Source organism: Equus caballus, chromosome 2 (genome assembly GCF_041296265.1).
Source record: "Equus caballus isolate H_3958 breed thoroughbred chromosome 2, TB-T2T, whole genome shotgun sequence".
NCBI lineage: Eukaryota > Metazoa > Chordata > Mammalia > Perissodactyla > Equidae > Equus > Equus caballus.
Window position 1 is genome coordinate 64,701,505 of NC_091685.1, and position 15,487 is coordinate 64,716,991.

Genomic DNA, 15,487 nt, shown 5'->3' on the forward strand with positions numbered 1-15,487 from the left:
CTGCTGTCAGCCTGTCCCTTTCAGTTTCCTCCCCCTCCTCTCTAGGCCTTCCGCACTCCTCAGACCTGCCTCCCTCCCTCCCTCCCTCCCTCCGTGCACTGGGTCATGGAGCTTCCTGGCTCAGAACAGGCCCTTCCCTGCCCTCAGGACCACCCACTGTAAGACTTCTGTTCAGCATCCACCTCCTTCAGGATCCTCCTTCTGGCTGGATTCATCTTTCTTTCCTCCATGGCCTCAGAGGACTCTTTGCTCCTCCAGTATTCCTCCAATATTCTAGCACAGTCCCTCTGCCTTGCACATGCGTGTGTGTCCTGTCTCCTCTGGCAGAATTCTGACTTCCTGATGGACGGACAGTGGTCCTCTTCACTCCTCAGCGTGCGAGTGGGGCTTCCATTTTGTCACATCTCAGCCATCACTCCACACCCTCAGGCCGTCACATCCTCATCATATGACCTGACTCCCCCTCTACACCATAAAGTCCTTGAACCCTGGGAACTTTTCCTTCTTCAGTCCTACATCACCAGCACCCAGCATGATGCCTGCCACCGAGTAGGCACGTGTGTTGTAAATGCCACATGCCTGTGGGAGCTCCTTCCGGTCAGGGATGGTCTGGTTTGCCTCTGTGTTCCTAATGCCTAGCACAGTCCATGGCACATAGCGAATGCCCCACAATGATTGCTGAAATTAATTAAGTGAAGTCGGAGAGTTAAAAGTCTTATTTGCAGAGAAGTCTTGTGACTGGCTGACACTGAGCTGTCTTCCATGATCTTTCAGCATCACACCCCAAACCAGGGAAAACCAGAGAACTGAATAGAGGAAATGAAATGTTCTGTGTGGAGACTCTGCTCCGGATTGTCGTGGTCCTCACACCAGGACTTGGGAGGATGGGGCCACCATCAGCTGGAACAGTGCTAGCCACTGTGGCCACGGGGGGAGAAGTGTGAAGCTCATGCTAGCACTGGACAGCTTCTGCCCAGAAATAACATGAGTCCCTTCCACTTGCAGCCTACTGACCAGAGCAAGTCACTAGGGCAACCTGGCTTCATGAGGGAGGGCAGGGGGTGTTGGTGACCTCGAGACAGTCTGCCACACTTGTCTGCTAGAGCAGAGCTGCTCAGATTCTAACATGCACGAGGGTCACCTGGAGATGTTGTTATAACGCAGATTCTGAGGCCGTAGGTCTGGGGAGGGGGCCAGATTTTGCACTTCTGACAAGCTGCTGGCCTGTTGTCCACAAGCTGAGGAGCAAGGGTGAGGCTTTGAACCCTTACTGGCCAAACAAAACTCCTTCTCTGCAAACAAAGCTCGGCTTGTACCTCTATCATTTTGCGTTGCAAACCAAGAAAAATACCCTTGCTGGTCAGCAGACACTTGTGATTTACCTTGAGGGTAAGCGGGGCACAGAGGGATAGATTGTGAAGGCCATTAACTGCTCGACACAGCTGCAGAGTCTGGGGAAGGACAGAGCACAAGGATGCTGTAGCTGTTCCAAGACGCCAAATCATTCCATCTAGAGGCCACGATTTGCATAAGCAGGTTTTGTAAATGGACTAAATTAGATCTAATCATGTCACCTCTTTTTCTACTCTGCCTCCCTTAGTTTCACAAGGGTGGCACGGGTCACGGCAGCTTTGACTGGGCCTCATGAAGGCTTTAGCCCTTTGAGCACTCTCCTTGTCAGTGTCACATCGCTGTCCCAGGGGTCTTACAGTCGCCCTGATTTGTCCCCTTGCATGTGTTAACAGTCACTGATCGACTCATGGTGATTCCATGGTTCCAGAGCCTGGAGCTGCTGTTGGTCTGGGGTCCTCTCCGGTGTTGAAGACAAGCAGCCTGTCCCTCTCCACCTCGTGGCTGAACCACTATGGGCAGGGGCACACCTGGTCCCTGCACACCTGCACTTTTGTGGGTGATGTGGGCCGTCCTGAACCAGAAATGCACAAGCCTCTGCTCAGCTCAGAATAGATGGTATTTTTCTTTCTAGTGGTTTTATTTAAAAGCCATGCCAGTCATTTTATATCCTTTCCCAGAAGTTTTGATTGATGGCAATCTGGTCAGCCAGAAGCTGCCAATGGAATAAAACGGCTGACTTGGGCATTGGCATTGGCTGAGCTTATGAAGCCTGTACGAGACGTGTGTGTGTGTGTGTGTGTGTGTGTGTGTGTGTGTGAGCGTGCGTGCACACGGGCACAGGTTGGAAACACAGCACAAGACTCCAGACTCGATGGAATTAGGTCTGGAAGGAACTAACGGGGTCTCCATTCAGAAGGGGAAAGGAGGAACCAAGGAGGGGGCTATGCCTGGTCCACCCTCCCGGCTGCCACTAGAGGGCAGAGTGGAGAACAGACTCCTGTGCCCTGCCCCGAGCCTTTTCCTCTACTGCAGAGCTGGTTGGCCGGCCCCTCCGCAACGGTTTCAGGAAGTCAAACCTCAATTTCCTACGGGCTCATATCATAAATTGATTTCAGTTCTAAGAAACTAATTTCTTACCATTAAAATATTTTTTAAAAGTGATTATAAAATAAAATGAAACACACATTTACATGTTACAAGTAGTTACATAAAAACCCAACACTTAAGGTAAGGCTAAATTCTTTCAGTGGGTGGAGCAGGTGGGGTTTGCTTGAAGCAGACTTAACAAGGCTTTAAGAAATATGAATCTGATGAGGTTTGACTGCAGGTAGCTTCCTCCCTTCCTGGTGACTGTCTCATCGGCAGCACAGCCGTTTCTCTTTGGGCCTTCCAACTGTGATTGAAATTAAGGTCATCTGTCTTGGAGATGTGCATTGCCAATTGTATATGCCTGCATGTCTCCAGAACCCCGTGAATGGGAAATGGGCAGTTGCCATGGTGACTTTGGACTTGGTGGCCCTGTCTATAGGCTCTGAATATGGAGCACAGGGGTGGACTCCAGTGGGTCCAGAATCCTTGGAAAGTATAAGCAAACATTTGATTGTGTGTTTATGTGGGAAGAGCGTCCATAGCGCTTGTCAATTCTCAGGAAAATGCATCACCCTTCAAGATGTTAAGAACCACTAGCATAAATTCAAGTTTCTTTTTTATAATGGTACGTTTTCGGAAAAGTGAAAGGTGTCTATAGGTCATCTAACCTGGACGTGAATGCACATCGCACGGCATCCTCACATGCATTTGTCTATACATACATATGTGTGCACACTCACATTCAAGTGTGCAAATACACGCCTCTCCCACAGACCTGTGCGCACATGCACACACCTGTCAATGTCTCTAGAGCCCACCGTCCCTCCTCCGCCCTGCTCTGCAGCGTTTCACTACAGGGTTCTTGGTGCGCTCGTCTCGACCTTCTGCACCTCAGCCGCTGCGGGACAGCGCAGCCCAGCTCCCGGGGAGCTCACGTCCCCCGCATCCCGGGGACAGCAGGCAGGTGAGAAGAAGCTTGGAGTCTAGAACCGCACAGACCTGGATTCCTGTCCCAGACCCACCACTGACTCTCCAGGCTTGTGAATTTGAGCACGATTCTTAACCTCTTTGAGTTTCCTTGTGGATAAAGTCAGAATAATGATCCCCCCACCCCTGCAGGATTGCTGGCATGATAAAATGAGAAAATGAAAGAAATAGCAGCATACAAACTACGTCTACACCCCTGGGGGGGCCCCGTGGACTCCTCCATGACGTGCTTTAGACGGAACCTGGCACCTAGAGTCCAGACTCTGCTTCCTGACACCCTGAGCAGGTCTTCTGTGATCTCGGAACCAGATGATGCTCAGCAAGTGTGTGGAATTTGGTGTTTGGAGGGTGTTTGTCCCTCTGAGTGGACGAGAGGCAGGTCATCCGGGCTCCCCTTCTCTTGGGCAGCCTCAGATGAGCTCTGTAGGTTTTCCATCTCTGTAATGCAGTCATTGACACTTAGGATGAATTGAGGTGGGAGAAGAAAAGGAGTAACCGAGCCACATGTTTGGGGCGAGTCTTTTCACTGCTGGACTCCTGTTGTGCTTCTTTGGGGGAGATTAACATCCTAACAGGAAGCTGCTGATACAGACAGGCCAGGAAGTTTCTAAGTAACTGTTGTGGGGTGTGCTTGTCATGAGCAAGATGTGTTATTTGACAGCTAAAAAAAACAATGAGGGGCTGGCCCAGTGGCATAGTGGTTAAGTTCGCACACTCCACTTTGGCAGCTCAGGATTTGTGGGTTCGAACCCTGGGCGCAGACCTATGCACAGCTCATCAAGTCATGCTGTGGCAGCTCCCCACATACAAAATAGAGGAATATTGGCACAGATGTTAGCTCAGCGACAATCTTCCTTACCAAAAAAGAAAAAATGAGATGCAATCTAAGTGTCCCTTGATGGATGAATGGCTACACAAAATGTGGTATGTATGTACAGTGGAATATTATTCAGCCTTAAAAGGGAAGGAAATTCTGACACATACTACAACGTGGATGAACTTTGAGGACCTTATGCTAAGTGAAATAAGCCAGGCACAAAAAGACAAATACCGTATGATTCCGCTTGGATGAGGACTCTGTCAGATTCCTGGAAAGTAGAGTGGTACTTGCCCAGGTCTGAGGGCAAGAGGAATGGAGAGTTGCTACTGGATGCATGCAGAGTTTGAGTTTTGCACGAAGAAGAGTTCTGGAGATTAGTTACTCTGCAGTGTGAATGTACTTAACACTACTGAACTGTTTGCCTAAGAACGGTTAAGATGGAAAATTTGAAGTTGTGTGTGTTTTACCACAGTTAAGAAAGGAAAATCCGTGAGATGACCTGAGGACTATTGTCACACATCCTGAGCTCCAGGGCTGTGAGCAGGATGAGTAGAGTATGATCCAAGTGCAGGATGATCCATGTCTAGAACTGTTTGGGATATTTTGAAATAGTAAGCTGTCCCACTCTAAGGGGACACCTGGGACGGTGATGATGGAAATAGGGGACAGCAGTGCTCATCCTAGCTCTTCAGCTTGTGGGCCAGTGACTTGGGACAAGCCTCCTCTCTCCCTGGGCTTCACTGTCCTCTGCTGAGAAATGAGTAGTAATTCCCCCACCTAAGGCAGGGAAAGCGGCACGGGGACTGGGTGTGTGAGGGAGCCCTGTGGAGACACTGCAGTTCAGGACAAACGCAAGGGTTGGGATCGACGCTGGCCTCTCTGCCTTGATCCCCTTCTAGGCTTACCCATTGATGCTCCACCAGAGCCTGTGTCGTGTGACCTCCAGGCTGTACTTTCTCAGGGCGGTGGAAGAGCGTGTCGCTTCCATGCAATGTGCTGAGTATCCTGGGCACTTGGAGAATCTCTGTGATATTAAGAAGCTTGTTAGTAGGTTGCAGTAAGCAGAACGGTCACGTGTTCATTCCTTTTATTAACAAAGAGGCTTCCTGCCTGCAGCCCTAGAAGGAGAAGTTGGGCCCAGGGCGCTCCTCTGGCAGAGCATCTGGAATGGAGTGGCCCGGCCCCTTCCCCCGGCCTTTGTGGTGTTTGGCAGCAGTGGCTGGGGCTGGAGACACCTGTTGAGGGGCTGGGAGCTCTGCCACAGCTTATTGACGCCCACCTCTTTCTCCTGCCCCACAGAGATCGGCTGCACAGCTGTGGAAGTGGGGAGTGCTAGGGGGTGTAAATGGAGGCCTGCTTAAGGAGGGCAAGATGGGTGGGCTCCCTTTCCCCCAGGGTGGGGATTGATGGGGAAGAGAGCCAGTAAATCTGCCAGAGAGCTATGCGCTTTCTGTGCCTTATCTGGGATTCTCATCATGGCACAATGAGCTGGGCATCATGCCCATTTTACAGATAGAAAAACTGCTTCCAGAAAGAAAATGGTAAGAGAGTAAAGGCATAGGAGGCTTCCTGGGACCATTTAAGAAAAGGATAATGTAAGAATCTGTGAGAAAAGCATGACTGATCCGTTCCATGAGGTGACCTTCCAGAGATTTCCTGAACCAGGTGTCACACTGATGTGCATTATTTCACTTAGACCCCACTCACTTCCCTCTAAAAAATAAGCCGGAAAAAAAAAAATGCCACAAACAAGAAGCTTTAGATAATTGTTTTGGAGTCAACAAGAGTTGGGAGACAGAAAAATGAGGGGTGGGGACGTTAGGCCCAGATCGTTTCTTCCTCTGGAGCGGGTCCTGGTTGGGGAACCTCGCAGAGGAAGGGGGTGTGCATGCTGGCTTTCCATGCGGTGGTGGGTGCACCCAGCCCTGCGGCCTGGAGAGGGGAGGACCAGTTGGTCCTGGGGTTTGACCACTGAGAGGGCGTATTTCCTGGCAGCATCATAGCGGGGTTTTGAGCCAATCTGGCAGTCGCTTTGACCAGGCAAGTCCTTCGTGACCTGCACTCATTCCCTGCACCAGAGGTGACTCTGTAGAACCCGAAGGAAGAGCATGAAGTCTCCTGGGGGTGGCATCAGCCCTGCGCTGGAGGCAAGTCCACTAGCCTGGGGTCCCTCAGGGATTCGTCCTGTGAGGGCACCTACACTTGAGGCCAGAGCATTCGCTCCAGCTGCTTTCAACTCTTTGTCCACCATGATTTTCCTATGGGTAACCCACTCTCGTGGGTTCAGTCTCCATTTTATAGGGTACCAGAGAACTTTGCAGGTGATGTGCTTCCTCATTTCTGGACTCGGGACTGGTCCATCATGGGCATGGGTGCCCTCGTGGATGGTAGGACTGGTCCACCATGGGCATGGGTCCCCCTCATGGATGGTAGGACTGGTCCATCATGGGCATGGGTCCCCCTCATGGATGGTAGGAGAGACCACACACGTCGTGGATCATGTGCTGCCCCAGTTCTAGCTCTGCTGACACTCCCCTCTCTCCCACTCTAGTGGGCAGGTGGGTAGGAGTAATGCCAGGGTCAGGATAGCCTTCTGCCTGCTCTGATTCATTGAGGCAATGTAAGTTACTCACAAATATTGATATCAGGAACAAAGTACTTATGACCCCCGACAACTGATTGGGGCACCTGGTGTTTGGTAATGTCATAGGAGAGGAGTCAGAAGACCAAGGTGCACCCTGCCAGCACCTGCACAGCTTGGGCTTGGGGCCAAATTGACCAGTGGACTTGGGGGCCCAGAGGGACCATCAGAAACCCGTCTTCATCTCCCACTTCCTCCTGCTCCTTCACCTCGCCTGTCAGCCCGCTCACCCCCAGAAGAGCGAATGGGCTTTCTCAGGAGCTGAGGGTGATGCTGAGGCCCTCCTTCTGGGGAAGACGATTGGTCCTCCCTGCATGGACACAGCCACCAAAATGCCACGGTCAAAAGAGTAAACCCGCTCATGGAATTGGCCAGGGGCCTGTGACAAGGAAGGTGACAGCCTGAGCACCCTGGTCCCCTAGCCCCCTCTCACTGTTCCTTCCCAGGTCCCCAAGGAGGCGCTTCCATTCAAGGCAGCAGCATGGACCCAGACGGAAGGCCCACAGGTCAAGAGAATCTCCGAGAGATTCCCAAGACTCAACTGTTCTTTTTCTAATTAATTAATTAATTCATTTCTTATATATTAAGTACTGAGGTGAGGCAGAGAAACAAGGCAGTCCACACTCTCAGGGAGCACACAGTCTAGTCTGTGGATTGCCAGAGGGGCGTGGAAGTGGCTTAGAGAGACAAAGCATAATTATAATGCAGTGTCACAAGCCCTCTAAGGGGTGGGCCCATTGTGGGAGCACAGAAGAGGGAGCAACTTCTACCTATGGAACCATTTGGGGACATCTGGTCTGGGTCCTGAGGGATGGGTAGGAGTTTCTGTGATAGGGAAGAGAAGAAAGAACATTCCAAGGAGGTCGTGTGCAAGGGAATGGAGTGTTCAGGAGATAGATGAAGTTCAACAGGACCCAAGAAAACAGTACTCAGAGAGGAAGGGAAAGGGCAGAGAAAGAAAGCGGCAAGGGAGATGAGGCCGAGGAGGTGGCCTGGAGGCCAGCACAGGCGGGCTGGCAGGTTCTCCTGAGGGATCTGGGAGAGGCTTCCGCCCTGTGGTTGAAGGAGGTGCTGTCACAGCACGTGTTCTCCCAGCTTCAGATGGAGACCCCAGAGGGAGGCGTCATGTTCCATTTAACCCTGTGGCTTGTGTGCAGCACGTAGAGGGGACATGGGCAGTGAAAGGGGTGGAATGGAAGAGCAATGAGGACAGCTGTGACACTGACAGGATAGACAAGATCCAAAACAAACTAACAAACAGCCACCACCAGAACCCCATGTACAGCGTCTGGCAAGAACCCCCGAGAAAACAGGCCCTGGGAAGGGCCAAGGGCAGTGACTTGCAGGGGAGAAAGCTGAGGCCCAGGCTGTGGGGAAGGAGGGAAAGTAGAGAACAGACAGGATTTTTCATTGTCCTACTTCCTCTTCTTTCACATCTGGTTTCTTTCGCCCGTGTTTGACTGCTCTCCCCCAGTTTTAGAGCGAGGGTTGAAGACAGCTATAGCCCTGTGCTGAGGGGCGATGTTGACCACAGGCCCAGTGGTTCCAGCATGTGTCTGCCATCTCAACAAGACCTGGCCAGAACGTTCCAGTTTAATGGGAGGTGGAGGGGGTCAGCTTATAGCTCTATCATCTGTGGGTTTTCATCATTGTTTATTCTTGGGTTTTTTCCTCTCAAATAAAAGTGAAGTGTCTGCCATCTTGTGGCAGAGGCCTGGTACTGCCTGGGCCCCCAGCGTCATGCCTCCCTTCCCTCTGCTCCCCAAAAGGGATGCTGCCCCTCTGGGGTGGTCTGTGGGCAGGGGTTGACGAGAACTGGTGTGGAGAGGAGTAAGGGGGCCTGGGCAATAGTGCTCCCTGGCACCAGCCCTCCTGCCTTGTGTAGAGAAGCTTCTGGAAACAGCAGCTGTGACCTCCGGGGCCTCGGGAAGGCCATCCTTGTTCATGGAGGATGGCCATCTGTGAAGGAGAGGGCCAGCAGTGTGTGAGGAGGTCGCCCTCAGAGAGGGAAGAGCTGAATGAGGCCAGTGAGTAGAGACGTGGGCAGACCCGGGAGCGGGGTCCTGGCCTTGAGGGTGAGGGAGACAGGGGAGGGGGCTCAGGACAGCAGGCAAGCTCCCATTCAGTGTGGCCACGGCAGGGAAGCTTTTGAGGTCAAAGTATGAGGTCCCTGCAGAACATGGAAGTCTCGTGTGGGTGTGCATAGTGCCTCTGGGGTAAGCATCTGTCAGTGTCTGGTGCCTGGACCAGTGTGGGTGGATGAGCTCTCTGCGGGTGTCACTGGGCTTCAGACCTGGAGAGGGTGTGGATGCCACTTGTAAATCTGGAACCCTGAGGATCCATCCTTTTATTTGGTATTTGGACACAGCTACAAGAAACAGATTATTTCAAACAGTCCTAGAAGTTCTCTGGCTCTCTCAACTTGGGCAGGAATGTCAAGTCAACCTTGCATCTTTTTCTCCCTGCACAGCACACCCCCAGACCTCGTGTTTATCATCTGTGTCAGAATATTCCACTGCCACAGCCGCCTAGTGTCCCAAACCTCCCTTCCGTGGGCACTTCTTCACAGGCAAATGCTACAGACAAGTTAAGTTAGCATGTTGCTATTATACACTGTGGGCATTGATCCGTTTTCCAGTCATGATGAGGTCATTCCCAGCTCTAAGTCTAACCAGGACAGTTACCCAGCCCCAGATTCTCACTCTCACTGAGGTTTGGTTCCTGAAAACACTTCTGGCCCCAGACACTCTGTTAGCCAGGGTTCCGTCATAGAAACAGAGCCTTAGTGGTTTCCAGGCAGGTGGGTTTTACAAAGGGAATTTGGTGCTTCCAGAATGAATAGAAAGACTGTTGGAGGGAGGGTTAGGGAAAAGCACCGCTGGATTGCAGGACCCCAGGAAGTTACAGAAATTGCTAGAAATCATTGGCAATGACATTGCCTGAATGATTCTCAGGAGGAGCTGCAGCCTCTGGTCTGCCCCCTGCATGCACCTGGGCCCATCCTCACAGCCGCACCTTGTAGAGTGGCTTCTCCCCGACTAAGCCTGCCCGGTTTCACGTGCGCTCCCCTCATTGGTGGAATCTCAGCGGGAGCACTGCTGGCAACAGAACCTGGGAAACGGAGCTCCAAGCTCTCAGCCTGTGCAATACCAAGGCGAGCTGAGAAAGTCAGGGATCAAGACACACTCTCTGACACACACTTTTAAATATGGTTGATAATAATAGTACTTCCTTCAGATGGCTGTTGTGAGGCTAAAATTAACATTGTGAATTCTTTGCACGGAGTGTGGCATATGGTAAACCCTCGATAATTGCTCGTTTACAAAAAAATTGTCAAAACTGAAGTCAGAATGGCTCCTCGATCTCATTTCTAACCCCTGTAAAGAAACTGGCTGCTTCTGAGCTGTGGGGTCCAACTCGCCCGCCTTGGCGAGGATCCTGTCCCTTACCAGCCCGGGCCTGCTTGGCGTCAGATCCGCAATCTGCCTCATTCTGGCTCTGAGGGCTGGATGGAAATTCAGGAAAAAGGTGAAAGTTCTCAGGGAAAAACTGCGGCAGTGAATCAAGCTGAATCTTAATATTGGATTCTCCATGCCCTGCCCATTTGAGGACTTCATCTCAAATGCACCAGTGGACAGTCAGAGACTGGTCAGTTCCCTTGTGGAAGCATCAGTCCGGGGCCCCCACTTTGCACCTCGGTACCAAATGGAACCAGTGAAACTGGGGTCACGTCTCTGTAGCCCTGTGCTCAAATGCTCCACGCAGCCTGTAACAAGAAAGAATTAGGGCACAGCTGAAATCCTAAAGGGAAAGGGAACGGGCTAAAATCCATGGGGAGCAATGTCTATTTCTTAATCTGTCTCCCGCCCCAAATAGCTCTGCTCTCCTCCCCCAACTGGTGTTTACGTGTCTGTTTCTTTCCCTGGTAGCAGATGCCACCAGGCCTTAAACTAGGTCACAGAGGGTGGCGATGAGCCGACACGGGCCCTCAGGCCACCTCCTCCCCTGACCTCACTCCCCAGGCTCCTGGGCCTCGGGTGGCAGAGCCCAGGCCCCAAATAGCCCCCTGCTCTCCAGGAGGTCCTGAGAGGGTCCCTGCTCCCTAGAACCACAAGGAGTGAGTGGGGGCTCCTCTGTCCAGCCTGTGAGTGGACAGGGGGTCTGCTCCTGAGCTGGCAGCAGAGGGGACAGCTCTGGGCGGTGCTGCATCCCTGCCTGCCCCATCCTGCCCATTCGTCCCCTCCCACCGCAGCTCTGCTGGAGTGCTCTCAGGGACACCCATTCTTCCCAGGGCAGCCAGGGAGCCACATGTCCTGCTGTTTCCCCTGGGAGAGCACTGGGGCCAGTTTCACAGCCCATAGGGCCCAAACCAGGGCTCCCAACACGTACCAGGGGCAGAGGTGGTGTCATGGGTAGAGCATAAATTGCAGGGTCGAAAACCTGATTTCAACCCCAGCCTCCTGAGCTAAATCACAGGGAACATACAAGCTTGCCCAGAATCACCCAGCTGGGAAGTGGCAGAGCCCAGGCCCACAAGGACCCACTGCATGTCCCCAGCCACCCTTGTCTGCCTCCCTCGCATCCCCACCTGCCTGTCCCTCCTCCTTCGGACAATCTCTGCCAGCATAGGGTCCTGACGGTGCCTTTGTCTCCACAGGTTCTTTCAGAGCACGGCTATGGCCTGATCACGACCGACATCCGGGAGGGACAAACTTTCTACTACGCCGAGGATTACCACCAGCAGTACCTGAGCAAGAACCCCGACGGGTACTGCGGCCTCGGGGGCACCGGAGTGTCCTGTCCACTGGGTATTAAAAAGTAATTTCTCCCCATGTGGTCGACCCTGGGGGTCACAGCAAAAATGCTTCCAACAAATCAGGCAGTTCTTTTGTGGTTCACATCAGTGGCTCTTTGAAGTGCCCCAAGCACAAAGGCATTCATAAAAATCTCGTTTATTGAGGTGTAATTTACAGGAAGTGCAATGGCAAGTTGATAACATGTAATTTATCTTCTAATAAGTTGTGGTGGGCGTAGAGCTATGAAATTGTTTGGATCCCTTGGGGTCTGAATGAGAATAACGAATACACTGTGCTCACCCTTCTTGTGCCTGGCTGCCTGCCCTGGAAGCTGGGAGACTGTCGGACAGGACAGGGCGTGTTGGAAAGCCTTCCTCTGCGCCCTGTCCCGCCTCACATGCCCTTCTGCCCTCCAGTGCCTTAAAATTTGCAAACATTTGTAGCCTCAATGAATCATTCCCTGAAATGCTTTGCTCTACGATCCTGTCCCTGGGGAGGGGGCTTTCTCTCCCTTTTCAGCCCTCCGTATGGCCAAGAAAAGATGTGTTAGTTTGATGAATGCCAGCGCTTTGCTTACAGCTGTGAGAAATGCTTGTTCTAATAAAAGTCTACAGTCTAATAATGCAAACCGCCTGGTGTCTCATCTGTCTTTTCCTTGTTTAGGGAGCCTACTTCTTCTAAGTATTGCAAGATAAATCTTCGAGCGCTAAAAGAGCTTGGAAGAGAAAAGGCCTCAGAGTCATTTTCCCCCAAATGGGAAATATGATTGAAATTTTTGGAAAACGTGTACACCTCTGGCTCTCTGCACTTTAGTAGTAATAGCTCTTTTCCACATACCTGTTACAGCTGTCACATCAGGGACTCCTAGTTTGAGAGAAGAGACATGTGCAATCCCTGCCCTCAAGAGTCTTTACATTTGAGACAAGGTGTCGGGGGTGTAAGCAATAGACATGGAAACATGTGAATTACAAAGATAATTGCAGGTTCTGACAAATGATATGAAGATGATAAATAGGATAAGATAATCAGTTGTGTCTGGGGCTGTGGAATTGCGTTGAGGGCTGTTTGAGCCACGCCGGTCAGAGGAGGCCTCCGGGAGGTGGTGAAATGTAAGCTGAGAACTGAATGATCTGGATGATGCAAAGGAGACACATAAGCACAAGTTGGGGGCGGAGAGCAGAGCTGTTTGGGCCAGGAGATGGATTAAGAAATAGGCGTTGTTCCCCATGGATTTAGCCCACTTCTTTTCCCTCTTGGAGTTCCACTGTGCCCCAAGCATATCAGGAATACATAAGTGGGGTGGATATACCTAAGCATCATCAGCATCCCCACTTTGGTTGCTTGAAGGAAAAGCTTCCCAAATAGAAGGACCAGGAAGTGTAAATGGCCCAAGACAGGGAGGAATTTGAGAAACAGAAAGGCCAGTGGGGCTGGAATAGTGTGAATGAGGAAATATTGGAGAGCGATATCTCAGAGGTAGGAAGCGCCAGATCATGTAGAATTGCCTAGGACATGTTAATGGGATTTTAAAAATTTTATTCTATTTAATTGGCAACCATTGGAAAATTTTAAACAATTTCTCCTTTTCTTTCTAGCCTGTGCAACTGGATGGATGGTGGTGTTATTTACTTGTGAGGGAGTGGATAAAGGGTGGAGATGAGTGAACGAATCCTTCAGTTTTAGCCAGAAAAAATTTGAGATGCTTCTCGAGCATCTTCATGGAAATGTGAAGTAGGCCAATTTGCTATGTGGATTTGGAGCTTGCGAGGGATCTGAGAAAGAGAAATTTAAAAATCGCGAGCATACAGATGACAGTTGAGGCCATGACACTAGTTGAGATCATTTGGAGAAGGAATGTAGAGGAGAAGGGGTGTGAGGATTGAAGGCTGGGGTCTTCTGACATACAGAGGTCTGGTAAAGGAGGCAAAGGAACTTGAGAAGCGACACTTAGGTAGGCACATAAAGGAGATGTGTTCTCCCAGTGAAAACTAGGCACGAATATATACCCCAAGCTGCATGATGAGTCCGGGGAAAGCTTAGACCAACTCTCCTATGTTCAGACCAGAACAAAAATAAAAATGACAAGGAAGCCAGGTCCCTTTAGGAAGGACTTGCAGCATTTCAAGAGGTATAGACTTTGAATATTGTCCTAAGGCATCTCCAGACGGAAATGGGGGCCTTTTACCAAGGTGACCGTGCACTGGAGAAGTGGCAGTAACCCAGCCTCCTCAGACTTACTGGCTCTAAACTGACTCATTGGAAACCTGAAATGCCAGCATGGTCCACTGGGCGGAGTGGGGATTTACAAAGACTGGGGGCTACATGGAGTCTTGTTCCAAGTCTGTCTCACAGTGGGTCTAGTGGGTCTGAATAACAAGTGCGATGTTCTTTCCCCACTCCCAGGATGTTTCCATGGATGTTAACCATGTTTCTAGCTTCTGTACACTTGATGCTTTACAGCTCCCTGCATGCATATGTTAGACATGCCTTGTCTGCACAACCCCATAATGTGCTTGAGTCACCTTGCCTTGGCTTCCTGCCTCCCTCATCACTCGGCTTCTCCCTGGGAGGAGTCCTCCTCCCAGAGGCACTTTCCCAAACACAAACTAACCAATCCATAGTTCATACCCCCATTCACCTCCTGTATTGGGCTTTCACACTCCAGACCACTATCCACCTGCCTGAATCACCCCAGGGCCACCAGGTACCAGACAATGAGGGGCTGCTCTTATGCCCGAGCCCACTGAAATTATTCAAGCTAGCCAGTCCTTAGCCTGCTACCCTGTTTCTTCCCATGGAAACCACAATGAAGACTCTTGTCCACAGTTCCTCACTCTCCCTCTGCCTCCTGACTGATGCCAGTGCTTCCCTCTATGGCCTCCCTATAGCATGGCGGCCCCTTCCTCTGAAGACCTGTGAGGAACAAACTGTCTTTTTAATGGCAGTCATCTCATGGTCGGTTGGCCTTACCACATCTAAATAATAATAAAACCTGTTAAAACATAATGAGGATAGATCTACTTAATAATTAACAAAATCCCCATTTTAGTTCCCTGATCCATGGAGTAAAGACCCCCAGACTTCCCCTCCCAATATAGTAAATAAAAAATAATACTTTGTCTCTGGGGGAATTTAAAATAATAGCGGCACCAATGGTAAGCCTAAATGATTCAGAGATGGGGATTGGTACATGTCCCCATTTCATTCCCCTCTGTGGCAGATGATAAACTTAGGTAGGACTTAGAGAATGAATGTAGATTGTTATGCACTTAATGAGGTGGATACGCCAATTACTTCAGGGGCTCCAGATATAGTATATTTACTGGAACAAGTTAATACAGCCCGTGGCACCTAATAGGTAGCTATTTGCCCAGCAAATATTTTATTTTCTATCCCTACAAGTAAAGACAATCAGAAGCAGTTTGCCTTCACATAGTAGGGTCATCACCATATCTTTGCTGTCCTTTCTCAAGGCTGTGCCAATTCTACTCTGTGTCATGTATAGTCCAAAGAAACCTTGATCATCTCGATATTTTATAGAACGTCAGCTGGTCCGTTGCATTGATGACGCTAGAGAAATTGGACTTAGTGAGCAGAAAGGAACAAGCAGCCTAGACAGTGAGAGGTTTACCCCAAAAAGTTCAGGGACTACCACATTGGTTAAGTTTCTAAGCATCTGGTGATCTGGAGCATGAAAGACAAGTTACTGGATCTTGTACTACCCATCATGAAAAAAGAGACACTATATCTAGTGGACCTCTTTGGGTTTGGGAAGCAACAGATGACCATGTTTGGGTGGGC

The 15,487-nt window shown here is 50.6% G+C and overlaps 1 protein-coding gene across 8 annotated transcripts in view; it reads left to right on the forward strand.

The window, feature by feature from the left end:
• Positions 1–12,314, forward strand: part of MSRA (methionine sulfoxide reductase A) — a 384,931-nt gene extending 372,617 nt beyond the window's left edge. For 7 of the 8 annotated variants that reach the window (XR_011434551.1, XM_023636239.2, XM_023636243.2 and 4 more), the window contains one exon: positions 11,548–12,314. Coding sequence is in view for 6 of the 8 variants with exons in the window: in XM_023636239.2 (XP_023492007.1) it covers positions 11,548–11,712 (165 nt within the window). In the remaining 2 variants the exon portion in view is untranslated. Of the gene's footprint in view, positions 1–9,360; positions 9,542–11,547 lie in introns of those variants that run through there. The other variant, XM_023636240.2, reaches the window with a different exon arrangement.
• Positions 12,315–15,487: the final 3,173 nt, after the last annotated feature.